At 41.8% G+C, this 13851-nt stretch overlaps 1 protein-coding gene across 1 annotated transcript in view; it reads right to left on the minus strand.

Moving 5' to 3' along the window:
* Window positions 1-495: 495 nt before the first annotated feature.
* LOC130201592 (uncharacterized) overlaps window positions 496-13851 on the minus strand; it is a 29329-nt gene continuing 15973 nt past the window's right edge. Inside the window, exons 11-22 of the mRNA XM_056426661.1 lie at window positions 13615-13806; window positions 12837-13002; window positions 12600-12705; window positions 12351-12449; window positions 6080-6258; window positions 2814-2956; window positions 2455-2652; window positions 2173-2364; window positions 1321-1486; window positions 1089-1194; window positions 835-938; window positions 496-680 (exon numbers count right to left, since the gene is read on the minus strand). Of these exons, the coding sequence (XP_056282636.1) occupies window positions 839-938; window positions 1089-1194; window positions 1321-1486; window positions 2173-2364; window positions 2455-2652; window positions 2814-2956; window positions 6080-6258; window positions 12351-12449; window positions 12600-12705; window positions 12837-13002; window positions 13615-13806 (1647 nt within the window). The 3' untranslated portion in view covers window positions 496-680; window positions 835-838. The remainder of the gene's footprint in view (window positions 681-834; window positions 939-1088; window positions 1195-1320; window positions 1487-2172; window positions 2365-2454; window positions 2653-2813; window positions 2957-6079; window positions 6259-12350; window positions 12450-12599; window positions 12706-12836; window positions 13003-13614; window positions 13807-13851) is intronic.

The following is a 13851-nucleotide window of genomic DNA, read 5'->3' on the forward strand; positions in this document are numbered from 1 at the left end:
GGCTGCGTCCCCACCTGCATATGAAGAACAAATCTGAGATATCCTTTTAAAAACCGCAGAATGATAAAGAGAGTCAAATGTATATGTATAGCGAACTCTTTCAAATAAATAAAAGTAAACACATCTTAAGTTTATATTTGCCTAAAGTCTTTTCAAGGGGGACGTGACTGTCTGCAATAACTTTGTGGCAATCCATCCAATAAATGCTCAACCTGTCACAGCAGTTTCTGTTGACCTTTGATTAACTTTAACTGTGAATTCTAAGCATCAGATGCAAACTATACGGCTTCATGGATGGAGAGACATTCTACTGAAAAAATTAAATGTTGACCCATAGTGGCACAACAATGGGAACAGCACATGACAACACATCGTGGCAATACATCCAATAGTTTGGGAGATTTTGTACTAATCTGCACCAAAGCAGTGCAACAAATTTGAGATGGACTGCATTCTCTAGAGCCCCCAAAAAAGCAACACAATAATAAACTCAAACATGTTTATTAAGTTATTTTTATTTGTCTTTACATTTTGTTTACAATCTTAATCCAACCTAAATCCTTTAGTACAGAAGGATCCTACACATATCCATGGAACCACAAAAGCTCCATAACTTGGTTTCTTCATTTAATTAAGTAAATTATTGGTCACTTTTCTCCGTACTGAGGAATATCCTGGACCTGAAAAAAAAAAAAAACATGAACCGTGAATACCAGTGAATGGACATTAAACTGCAGAGTGCAGTGCAGACACACACTCACACACACACGTCATTTCAGGTACGTCTGTGCAGACACAGAATTGTAACTTCAAAAGTATTTGGTTTCCTCTCACCTGCTCAGACCAGAGGGTAGCTGGATGCAGTAGCAATGCCACACTGGTTGCGTTTGTTCCTGGTCATCATGATGTAGCCCTTGTCTCCCCATACGAGGCCCCAGCTACAGAAACACACACATTACCCAATATTCAGTTGCTCTATGTAGAGAATCGTGAGCACAAATACGAGCAGCATGTAGAGACAACAGAAGTGAATGGAATTCAGGAATGCAGTTCAACCTTTTTAAAGAGCAGCAGGTTTGGTTGTTTACCTGTTCTTGACCAGCCAGTAGTCACGTCCGTTGTCAGTCCCATAACCCACAGCCAGAACACCGTGGTCCAACAGTGTGCTGCTGCACGCTGGCTCATCATACACTCCTACAAACACAAAACCACACATTAGATCGGCGTGTGGATGTGTTAAAAGGAAGACCAGAATATCCTATTCCGTCTTGCATTTGATGAGAGTATTTTCTGGAAGAAGCAACGTTTACAACTGTTCACCTGATTCGTACAGCTGGAAGGACATATGAGTAGCATCAATGGCCACAGACACAGGTCCGATGGTGGCCACAGCCTCCTTCAGGTCGGCCTCGTCGCCTTGTTGCACATCAACGTAGCCTGTGCATGTGGCACCGACGTTGGCAGGATTGTAACGGCACTGGCCATCCTAAACGAGAGAAGGAAAACATGTTTTACTGCAAAAAGTAGTTAGTCCACAAAGTTAGTCGACAAATCTTGTGTTGCTGAGACAGAGAAAGGGAGAAAGGTCTCGAATAAAGTGTATTATTTCTGATTTGTCTCATATCCACATAGCCACATATGTGGCTTGTGCACATTGGGTCCAGTATGTAATTTGGTGACTTTGGAGTGAAAACATTGATCAAAATTTCTGTTATATACCCACAGTATCGGTATAGTATACTAAACCTGCATGAAATAGGAAGGTGAGCCAAATCTGAATGGATTGCTAAATCGTATTCTGATCTCGGCAAACTGAGGGGTTGTATCATCTCACAGTTTGTGGGTTGGTAGACAGTCCAGACGTCCAAATGTCTGCACACAAGCAATGAAAACAGTTTTCAAGAGTTTTCATGAGCGTTCCTTTTACTGTTTTGATGGACTTGTCAATGAGACGGCCTCGCATTGAAAGTCTGTTGTGGACAACTATTCCTTTCCTCCACAAGATGGCACTATTGTACATCTCTTATATGCATTGCTGTGATTTTAAAACTGTCTGAATGGGTCGATTTCCATCTTCAAATCTTAGCATTTTAGTATGATGATAACAAATGGCTGTCTGACAATGGATGCTGTAAATGTAAAGCTTTTTCAACCACACTGCGTTCTGTTTACCTCAGCCTCATAAGGGTATGAGTCCTCTGTGTCGATCCCTCCATTGGCTATGATGTACTCGAAGGCGTCGTCCATCAGGCCTCCATCGCAACCCAAGTTGCCATATTCGCCGGAGCAGTCGACCAGCTGCTGCTCGCTCAGAGACACCAGCTTCCCCGTCTTCCTGAAGTTCTGACCCTCCAGTGAGCCGGTCTGAAAGAGTTAGACGGGAACCAGAAGTCAGTCGTGTGAAGTTTCCCCGCATGACCAAAAGAGAGGACGCCGACTTGTCGTAGTACTTACTGTACTGAAGGCCCAGCAGGAGCCGCACTGTTTCTGATCCTTGACAGCAGTGACGAATCCCTTGTTCCTCCAGTCAACAGTTTTGGGCAGATTGCCTCCTTCAGGCAGCCGAAGGTAAGCAGAGCCGTGGTGAGGCAGAGACGTGTTGAAGGACAGCAGGCAGCCCTGGGAAATCAGGCGTTTGTACTCTTCGTTTTCCTGGAGAAGAGGGACCAAGTTCAGTATTAATCCCAAATGTAAATCACTGCATCCTCACAAGCCGACCGCAACCGAATGGCATTGTCGACAGTTCGTCACTAAGGGAGGACGTTCAACGCCGAACGATGGCAGAAACCACGTTTGAGGTTTTCCGTGCATACCATGTCAGCAAAGTAGGTCATGCCGAGGTGGTAGGACTTGATACCCTGGTCTGCCATGATGTTGTGCACCAGAACATGTTTGCGGTTGGCGAGCCAGATTTCCTTGCGTTGAAGCTCTTCTGCCATAGAGTTATAGGACCTTGCTGCCAATCAGAGGGGAAAAAACTAAATCTGTGATGAATTATGAATCAATCAAATCCTTTTCCTGTTTGGAAATCTCCCTTCATCAGCTGACAAACACAATGTAGACTGTAAACTTCTAAAGACCTTTACTTTAGACCAGGGGTCTCAGACTCGCGGCCCACGGGCCAATTGCGGCCCGCGGAACGATATTTTGTGGCCCCCTGCCTGAAATCAAAGCTTGGTGTTAGTGCGGCCCGCGCGTTTTTTTCTCACATGCATCTGGGCGTTTTCTATTTTTTTTAACACTTGTGGGCTACCATAGCTCAGGCTCGTGACAACAACGCGAATTAGCAATTGGTCACTTGTAACATATTTCGGGACTGTCACCGAGTGGAGGGAAAATATATCCTGTCACCCAGTGCTATACGGTTTTTTTCACCCAGCCCCAGTCATGTCTTTTTCTAAACCTGCTGTGAAGAGAAAAGTTGGCGATGAGCACAGACAATTTCAGGAGAAGTGGGAGACGGAATATTTTTTTGTTGAGCACAGGGGCATCCCAACGTGTCTAATATGCACGGATAAAGTTGCGGTGCACAAGGAGTATAATATCAGACGGCATTACTCAACTAAACATGCTGAGGAGTATGCAAAATACCTGGGAGATGAGCGAGAGGACCGGGTCGCCAGACTTAAAACATGTCTACTGAGGCAACAAGATTTTTTCAAGAAAGCAAGCAAAGAGAGTGATGCGGCTGTCAAAGCTAGTTACATGGTGAGTGAGATGATCGCTAAGGCAGGAAAGCCATTCAAAGACGGCGAGTTCATCAAACAGTGCATGTTACAGGCTGCAAGTATAGTCTGCCCGGAAAAAAAGGGACAGTTTAGTAATATTAGCATTTCAGCCAACACAGTGGCAGAGCGCATTTCTGACATGTCAGGAAACATTTACGATCAACTGCGTGAGAAAGCTAAACATTTCAATTCATTCTCACTCGCTCTTGATGAGAGCACAGACGTCACTGACACTGCGCAGCTCGCAATATATGTCCGTGGTGTTGATGATAATTTTGAAGTGACGGAGGAGTTGCTCACAATGATTCCAATGCATGGCCAGACCACCGGTCAGGAAATATTCCGCCAGCTGTGTGATTCCATTGTGGATGCCGGCTTACTATGGAAGCGTTTTGCTGGAATAACAACTGACGGAGCGCCATCAATGACAGGGAGGAGAAATGGACTGGTGGCACTTGTTAAAAAAAAACTGGAAGAGGAGGGTGTGGAAGAGGCCAATACTCTGCACTGCATTATCCACCAGCAGGCCCTTTGCAGCAAATGCCTGAAGTTTGACAATGTGATGTTTGACGTTGTGAAATTCATCAACCATATCAGATCCAGGGGTTTAAAGCACCGGCAGTTTCGCGCTTTTTTGGAGGAAATAGATTCAGCATATGAGGACGTGCTCTACTTCACCGAGGTACGTTGGCTTAGTAGGGGGAAGGTATTGAAGAGGTTTTTTGAGTTGAGAGCAGAAGTGAAAGCCTTCATGGAGAAGGATGGGATGACTGTTCCTGTACTAAGTGATCCCAAATGGCTAATGGACTTAGCTTTTCTGGTTGACATCACACAGGAGCTGAATGTACTTAATAAGAAGTTACAAGGCCAGGGCCAGCTTGTAAGTGCTGCATATGACAATGTCAGAGCATTCTCCACAAAAATGGTATTATGGAAAGCCCAGCTTTCCCAGACAAACCTCTGCCATTTCCCAGCATGCAAGGCACTCATGGATTCAGGCACAACATTCAGTGGTGAGAAGTATGCTGATACCATTGGAAAGCTACAGGATGAATTTGACAACAGGTTTGCAGACTTCAAGACACACAGAGCCACTTTTCAAATTTTTGCTGACCCCTTCTCTTTCGATGTGGAAGATGCCCCCCCTGTGCTTCAGATGGAGCTAATTGACCTGCAGTGCAATTCTGAACTCAAAGCCAAGTTCAGAGAGGTGAGTGGAAAAACAGACAAGCTTGGACAATTTTTGAGAGAATTGCCCCCCACCTTCCCTGAGCTTTCCAGGATGTTTAAGCGGATCATGTGCCTTTTTGGCAGCACCTATCTGTGTGAAAAGCTCTTCTCCACAATGAACTTTAATAAGTCAAAGTTCAGGTCCAAACTTAAAGATGACCATCTTAAAGCCATACTGAGGGTCTCAGTTGCTTCCTCCCTCAAGCCAAATGTGGATCAGCTGTGTGAGAGGAAGCTGCCAAGTCTCTGGCAGCAAGGAGTAGGAGGAAGTAAGTTAAGCTTATGTTCTGAAGAACCGTTCATGTTCTGCACGTTCTGACTTATTAGTAAAGATTGAGAAGATTGGATCAGTTGTCAGTTTTTTTTAAATACTTGAAGCCTATGTTCTGAAGAACCGTTAATGTTCTGCACGTTCTGACTTATTATTAGTAAAGATTGAGAAGATTGGATCAGTTGTCAGTTTTTTTTTGAATACTTTAAACCCTTTTTTTGTGGAATACTTGATGCGGCCCAGCTTCACCCAGAGTCTACCTCCAGCGGCCCCCAGGTAAGTTGAGTTTGAGACCCCTGCTTTAGACCTTTAGGTATTGTGGCTTTGGTGTAAATTAAATCAAACTTTTATTACAGACTCAAGGTCCAGATAGTGAAAAACATTAAAACATAATAAAATACATACAAAACTACAAGTAAAACACAAACATAGAACTACACATGCTTTATACATAGACAGCTGTACCAGTGTCTCCACAGCTGGGACTGGTATCATGTAGTGCTGAATTTTATCTTTGATAAAAACATGATGATCTCATTTTCTGAGTCATCAACCCGGCAGATAAACTTGTGCATTAAATGTCTTAAAACTGCGTTAAATGTGTCGACTCCTGCAGCCACAAACATCTCACTGGACTAGTCCAGTGAGATGTTTGTCTCTTCAACAATATCCTCATGACGTCATCGTAGGCCACTTGCAGTCTCCGTAGGCTTGCTTTTTATTTTATTTTTAAAGGTAAATGAGCACACACTCCAAATGTAAGCCTCATGGGCAGTACCTGAACAAGAGCTATCGTATATTTGACAACAGACCACAATAAAAACAAGAAGGTCTCATAAAATAATCTTACCAAACTTGAGTTTCCAGGCGTGGAACTCCAGGTCTTCCAGAGAAATGCTGGCACAGCTAGCCACGGCCAGAGCCGCGGCAACAACGATCAACAGCTTCATCCTGAGTGACACAAAAGCAGAACACTGTGAAAAAAAACTCCCTTCAGACTTCAGAACGCCACACAGGTTGAGACTTTCACTTCAGCTTTGATTTTCAATCGTTATCTACTGTGACTTTGGACATGTGCACCGTATCAGGAACAAAATCTCTTGTTTGACCTCGGCGTCACCGCACTTGCATTACAGGAAATCCCTTCTTGTGTGTGTATGTGTCTCCGCTGTAGCCGCTTACCTGCTTCTACTTTGATAAGACAAGAGTTGAAGGTTTGTCCACCTGTGGAAGATGCAGGACTCCACTAGAGAGACATCCTTTTATAGCAGACTTCATGTTATGACGTGCGCTCGGTCAGGTGGCAGTCAGCCACTCAAGAACGGAAAAGGAAGAGAAATAAATAAAAAAGGGATGGGTAAGTTATGCATTAATAGAAGTTCTCGTAATGCCATTCTTTCGGGAAATACACATGGTGGTTATGAACTCCATATCAGCGACTCAGCAGTTTGTTGTTTGGGAATTTCACAAAAGTAAGAAACACTGTCTGTGAACTGACCACTGAAGAGATTTGCGGATTCTAGTCACTTAGTGAGGGGAAATTTAAAAAAGAGAAAATAGACACATACCCTGTAGATACAATAACACACAAGTGCCGATTTTACTGGAATGCTTACCAACTGAAATAGTGCACTCTGGAGAGTGTGTTAGTAGCTAATGGAGGTGTTTTTATTTCTTGGATGTCTTGACTTTAGCTAAACTGTTTGTTTGAATGATATACATGAGTGATTAGGTTTTATTTGAAGTTATCATCTAGTAATTTCCCCTTTTTCATTTGTTACTGCACCACAGTAAAGTCATTGTTCCTCATTATTTAATTACAGACTCAAACAAATTAAACAAAGCTTGTCAAAATGTACATATTTACTGAACTATACTGAGCTTCAACAACTTTTTGCCTCAAACTGAAATGTTTTCAGAGGTTTGAGCGAACTTTAAAAAATGTTAACGCAAAAATTAGTCAATTAAACTCTGTGGTTCAAGATTCCCTTTGCTTCCTGTTTTCACATCCTGTTTTCAGTTTTGATTTGCTCTGCAAGTTTGAACTTGTCAAGATTCTCAGAAAAATGAATGTATAATTTGCCAGTGAAACACACAAAAGGAGATGTGGAAGAAAGAAGTAGAAACCAGAGCCAGGAATTTACTTTGTCCTCACATGACAGCGACCAAAGTCTGAATTGTAGTTCTGATGAACTCTTTATTCATATTATATAAGCTATGCATGGATCTCGTTGCTGCCTGTCTGTCACAAGGCTTTCAGCTCATGACAATACTTAAGACCATAAAGACGCTGAAAAACTCAGAGCTCAGCTAAAAGTTTAGAGATGTCATTGAACTCATCAACTCCTCGTGTTTCTGCCTGTTAGTCTGCAGTTTCTCAAACACACAAGTTGTGCTGTTGTTAGTGTTTGTAGAAATGCTTCACATCCTTCATATAAATCCAGAAAAAGAATTACTAATTGCCCAAAACGAAAAAAGAGCAGAAACAGAGCTGCTGCGATTCATGAAAATGCAGAAGGTTATGTTTTGATCGCCGTGTATTTATTTATTTATTTGTATGCGTGTTATTCGCATAACAAAAACAGTTTAAAACCGAATTGCATGAAATTTGGTGGGATTATTGGTTATTATCCGGGGACCATTTGATTAGATTTTGGGATCGATCGGGTCAAAGGTCAAGGTCAAGGTCATGAAAAGGTAAAAATCTTCTTGAATCGCATGAAATTTGGTGGGATGATTGCTTATTATCCGGGGGGCATTTGATTCGATTTTGGGATCAATCGGGGCAAAGGTCAAGGTCATGGAAAGGTCAAAATCGTCCTTTTACCATAGCGCGGTCAATTTTTATCCAATTGGCATGCAACTAATGCCAACATATTCATAATGCAATGCCCAATCTTGTGATATGCGAAGGTATCCGCTCTACCGAGTGCCCATTCTAGTTTATAACACTGTTTTTGCTTGGTCAGAAAAAGCCAAAATACAGATGAATTTAGAACAATTGACAAGTAGTGGAAGAAGATTATTTACTTAAAACCACAATGTAATTAAAAGTCCTGCATCAAAGTTCTTCTGTAAAAATACAGAAGTTTCATTAGCAAAATAAAGTATCGAAAGTACCGGTACACATATGGCCTTTGGGACTAATATATTTTGACATATGATATATTGATTGATGATATTGATGCAACCATGAGTAAGTAGCACAGAACTCAAACAGAGAAGACTAATGTTGGAAAATGCTGGCATACAGTAGCCTACACAGTCAAATTGTCAGTGTCGATTTAACACTTAAAGAATGTGTGTTAACACTCAGCCAGAGAACACATGGTCCCTCATCCAGAGTGTTAAAGTTACACTGAACATAGTGTTAACATTTCAGAGTTAACGCAACTCTGGTAGGAGTTATTATTTTACTCTACACGACACTGAGAAGTGTGAATTTTGATTAACATTTGTCCGAGTGTCAAATAACACGACGAGTGTTATTTACATTTGACACTCGTGTTAGAATAATAACTCTTACCAGAGTTGCGTTCACGCTAAAGTGTTATCACTATGTTCAGTGTTACTTAACATTACATCACGTGTCATTTAGCTGACAATTTGATCCAAAGTGACTTAGAAACCTGTTACATTCACACACCGTATAGCTGCAGGGAGCAACTCAGGGTTAAGTGCTTTGCTCAAGGACACATCGAATAGGGGGGGGGGGGATTTAACCCGTCAACCCCTTGATATTGGTCCACTGATGCACATTCACTCTTTAACACTATCTAGATATATGTTTACTGGCTTCGTGTTAATGTACTCATATGTGTTGAATTGATACGTTAGCTGTCTGCAGTTCGATATCTCAAGACACAAAAACATCTCGAGTGTAAGTTGAATTCAGTATAGAGTTATTCTAAAATGTTGCTTCTGCTGAAATATCAACATTTGATGTAAAATGCACAGTAAAATGCAAAGCTCTGCAGCTCCTTCAGCCACCAGCTGATTCCTCCCCGGTGTCTGAGGAGAGGAACCACAAGATCCTTCAGCTGCTGTCAGGCTGCACAACACACTGCAGCAGATCCTGGAGATCCTGGCAAACTCTGCACTTTACTTTATTTCCCCCCTGTATATTTAGTATTAGTATTCGTATTTAGTTTTTAGTATTTAGTTTTGTGTTTTATATTTATTTTCATTGATGCTCTGATGTGCACCGCTGCTGTGATTTTTGAAATGTTCCCACTGTGGCACGTATAAAGGAATATCATATCATATCATATCATATCAAAAAAGCCATTTAGAGAAATTATTTTAAGAATTAAAATGTGCATGATGAAACTCAACTCGAAAGGAGAAGTAGGGAGTGGAGCTTTCTAGAGAAACTTGCTCTCGTTGTAATGACTCAATGAGTCAAGTCACTTTAACACTGTATATTTTACGCAAACATGTTTAACTCTGAATATTTACACCAACACTGGGGGCTAAATTGTTTGTATTTACTCTATTTTTGTCAGAACGCCGAAAGAGTCAATATACTTTTATAATTCATTCTTACCACTCGGGAATTTACTGTCTATGAAAAGAGCAGCTTGAGGGTTTTATTGTGTTAAAGTGCCACTTTATAACTGCGTAATGTTTGTGATGTAGCTTGCATACTATAAAGTCAATAAAGAGTCATGATTCAGTGCAAATAGGGAAACTTTCTAAGTTCACAGCTCAAGGTTTCTGTGTGATTGTCCTGAAGAAAGGTTCAAGTAAAGCATGTGAGGATGTGTTGTAAACAAAGTGCACACACAGATGACAGGCAGATGTGTGTGTAGAGGCTCGTGCATTGTGTATTATAATAAGGCAAACAGGAACACACTAACTACACGGGGAAAGCAAAAGTCTGTCCGCCACCACTTGCACATTGTTTACCACGTGTTTTGTCTGCATGCCAAAAAGTTTGTATGTGTCTCGTTCAGCTTGCACATGACAGTTATGGCGACTCTGTAAAGTACACATTAACCATCAGAGACACAAAGTCACGCCAATCAGGTCGTTCTTATAGTCAGCTAACAGGTTGAGAGTCACACTGTTCAGTGGAAGATGGAATATCCTGAACAGGTTTATGATTTCCACATAAAGTCATTTAAAAGCAAAATATACAATTTGGATAACATACATTTTGAATCTAAGAATTTCAGATTCGTTTAATTAAATGTGAAACTGTATCCTGTATCATGTGACTGTCATCAAGAACCGGTCACATGAACCACTGACCCAATAATGACCCAAACATGTCATCTTAGGGTTTGTCTTACTGGTAAAGAGGACTACGGGATGAATACTAGTAAATCAGCTTTTCGGGAAATGCTGTTTAATATTGTGAATTGATAATACTCACTTCCAGTTTTTTTTCTTCAAAAACAACTTTTGGTCTAAAATCAAGCACACATTTTTTAAGATCTTGCCTTGAAACTATGATCTTCAAATATGATCATCATATGACATCTTATAACAGCAACATGCCTGTCCTACTTGTCATATCTGTCCATTTGATTTTAAACTATAATGCTCAACAAAGACCAAATACACTAACTACATATTTGTCATGCTCCATTAATACACATAAATAACGTATACAAAAAATAAATGTCATTTAATTTAATTTAAAATGTTGTGTTCTGTTCAGTAAAGTAAAGTTTATTTTTCAAAGCAAATTAGTTTGAACAGACACTAAAGGAAAAAGAACACATTTTGTTTGTCGATACCCACCATCCAATGAAAGAGCTATAGAAGATAATCAACCTAATTAAATGCATCACCACATTTCTATCTCGTTTCTCAACTCCAGTGCTTCTGTAGTGCTGCTCTCAGCCTCTGGGGGGCAGTGTTCCTCACTCAGATTAAAGTGTCGAGACACAAGTCCTCATTCTTATTCCAGCTGGTTTTTGCAGTGTTAACCCCTCACCAGGAGAGGGCGGTATTTCCTTAGGCTTTGCTCTACATCGTTCCTGTTTAGTACGTAAACACAGCTCCCCCACATGTAATAGTGGGTCAATAATTAAATTAAAGTACATTAATTCCCACCCCATGCAGGACGTTCTCGCAGCTCTGCAGCTCCTTCAGCCACCGGCTGGTTCCTCCCCAGTGTCTGAGGAGAGGAACCACAAGTCCTTCCTTCAGCTGCTGTGTGTGTGTGTGTGTGTGTGTGTGTGTGTGTGTGTGTGTGTCTGTGTGTGTGTGTCTGTGCCTGCGTGCGAGTGTGTGCAGATGCATCAGTCCTGTGTGCGGTCATTCAGAACTCCCGTCTGTCACAAGCACACATGTTCGCCATTACCATGACAAAGCAGTTGACATCCCATTCCCCCCCCCCCCCCCCCCCCCGAAATCTTACAAATAAATAAAAGTAAACACATCTTAAGTTTATATTTGCCTAAAGTCTTTTCAAGGGGGACGTGACTGTCTGCAATAACTTTGTGGCAATCCATCCAATAAATGCTAAACCTGTCACAGCAGTTTCTGTTGACCTTTGATTAACTTTAACTGTGAATTCTAAGCATCCGATGCAAACTATACGGCTTCATGGATGGAGAGACATTCTACTAAAAAAATTAAATGTAGACCCATAGTGGCACAACAATGGAAACAGCACATGACAACACATCGTGGCAATACATCCAATAGTTTGGGAGATTTTGTATTAATCTGCACCAAAGCAGTGCACCAAACTTGAGATGGACTGCATTCTCTAGAGCCCCCAAAAAAGCAACACAATAATAAACTCAAACATGTTTAAGTTATTTTTATTTGTCTTTACATTTTGTTTACAATCTTAATCCAACCTAAATCCTTGACTAGTGCAGAAGGATCCTACACATATCCATGGAACCACAAAAGCTCCATAACTCGGTTTCTTCATTTAATTAAGTAAATAATTGGTCACTTTTCTCCGTACTGAGGAATGTCCTGGACCTGAAAAAAAGAAGAAAAACATGAACCGTGAATACCAGTGAATGGACATTAAACTGCAGAGTGCAGTGCAGACACACACACACACACACACAAACACACACACGTCATTTCAGGTACGTCTGTACAGACACAGAAGTGTAACTTCAAAAGTATTTGGTTAACTCTCACCTGCTCAGACCAGAGGGTAGCTGGATGCAGTAGCAATGCCACACTGGTTGCGTTTGTTCCTGGTCATCATGATGTAGCCCATGTCTCCCCATACGAGGCCCCAGCTACAGAAACACACACATTACCCAATATTCAGTTGCTCTATGTAGAGAATCGTGAGCACAAATACGAGCAGCATGTAGAGACAACAGAAGTGAATGGAATTCAGGAATGCAGTTCAACCTTTTTAAAGAGCAGCAGGTTTGGTTGTTTACCTGTTCTTGACCAGCCAGTAGTCACGTCCGTTGTCAGTCCCATAACCCACAGCCAGAACACCGTGGTCCAACAGTGTGCTGCTGCACGCTGGCTCATCATACACTCCTACAAACACAAAACCACACATTAGATCGGCGTGTGGATGTGTTAAAAGGAAGACCAGTATATCCTATTCCGTCTTGCATTTGATGAGAGTATTTTCTGGAAGAAGCAACGCAGCATTTACAACTGTTCACCTGATTCGTACAGCTGGAAGGACATATGAGAAGCATCAATGGCCACAGACACAGGTCCGATGGTGGCCACAGCCTCCTTCAGGTCGTCCTCGTCGCCTTGTTGCACATTAACGTAGCCTGTGCATGTGGCACCGACGTTGGCAGGATTGTAACGGCACTGGCCATCCTAAACGAGAGAAGGAAAACATGTGAGAAAGGGAGAAAGGTCTCGAATAAAGTGTATTATTCCTGATTTGTCTCACATATGTGGCTTGTGCACATTGGGTCCAGTATGTAATTTGGTGACTTTGGAGTGAAAACATTGGTCAAAATCTCTGTTATATACCCACAGTATCGGTATAGTATACTAAACCTGCATGAAATAGGAAGGTGAGCCAAATCTGAATGGATTGCTAAATCGTATTCTGATCTCGGCAAACTGAGTGGTTGTATCATCTCACAGTTTGTGGGTTGGTAGACAGTCCAGATGCCCAAATGTCTGCACACAAGCAATGAAAACAGTTTTCAAGAGTTTTCATGAGCGTTCCTTTTACTGTTTTGATGGACTTGTCAATGAGACGGCCTCGCATTGAAAGTCTGTTGTGGACAACTATTCCTTTCCTCCACAAGATGGCAGTATTGTACATCTCTTATATGCATAGCTGTGATTTTAAAACTGTCTGGATGGGTCGATTTCCATCTTCAAATCTTAGCATTTTAGTATGATGATAACAAATGGCTGTCTGACAATGGATGCTGCCAATATAAAGCTTTTTCAACCACACTGCGTTCTGTTTACCTTAGCCTCATAAGGGTATGAGTCCTCTGTGTCGATCCCTCCATTGGCTTTGATGTACATGAAGGCGGCGTCTATCTGGCCTCCATTGCAACCCATGTTGCCATAGTCGCCGGAGCAGTCGACCAGCTGCTGCTCGCTCAGAGACACCAGCTTCCCCGTCTTCCTGAAGGTCTGACCCTCCAGTGAGCCGGTCTGAAAGAGTTAGACGGGAACCAGAAGTCAGTCGTGTGAAGTTTC

The sequence above is a fragment of the Pseudoliparis swirei genome, chromosome 11, assembly GCF_029220125.1.
Source record: "Pseudoliparis swirei isolate HS2019 ecotype Mariana Trench chromosome 11, NWPU_hadal_v1, whole genome shotgun sequence".
NCBI lineage: Eukaryota > Metazoa > Chordata > Actinopteri > Perciformes > Liparidae > Pseudoliparis > Pseudoliparis swirei.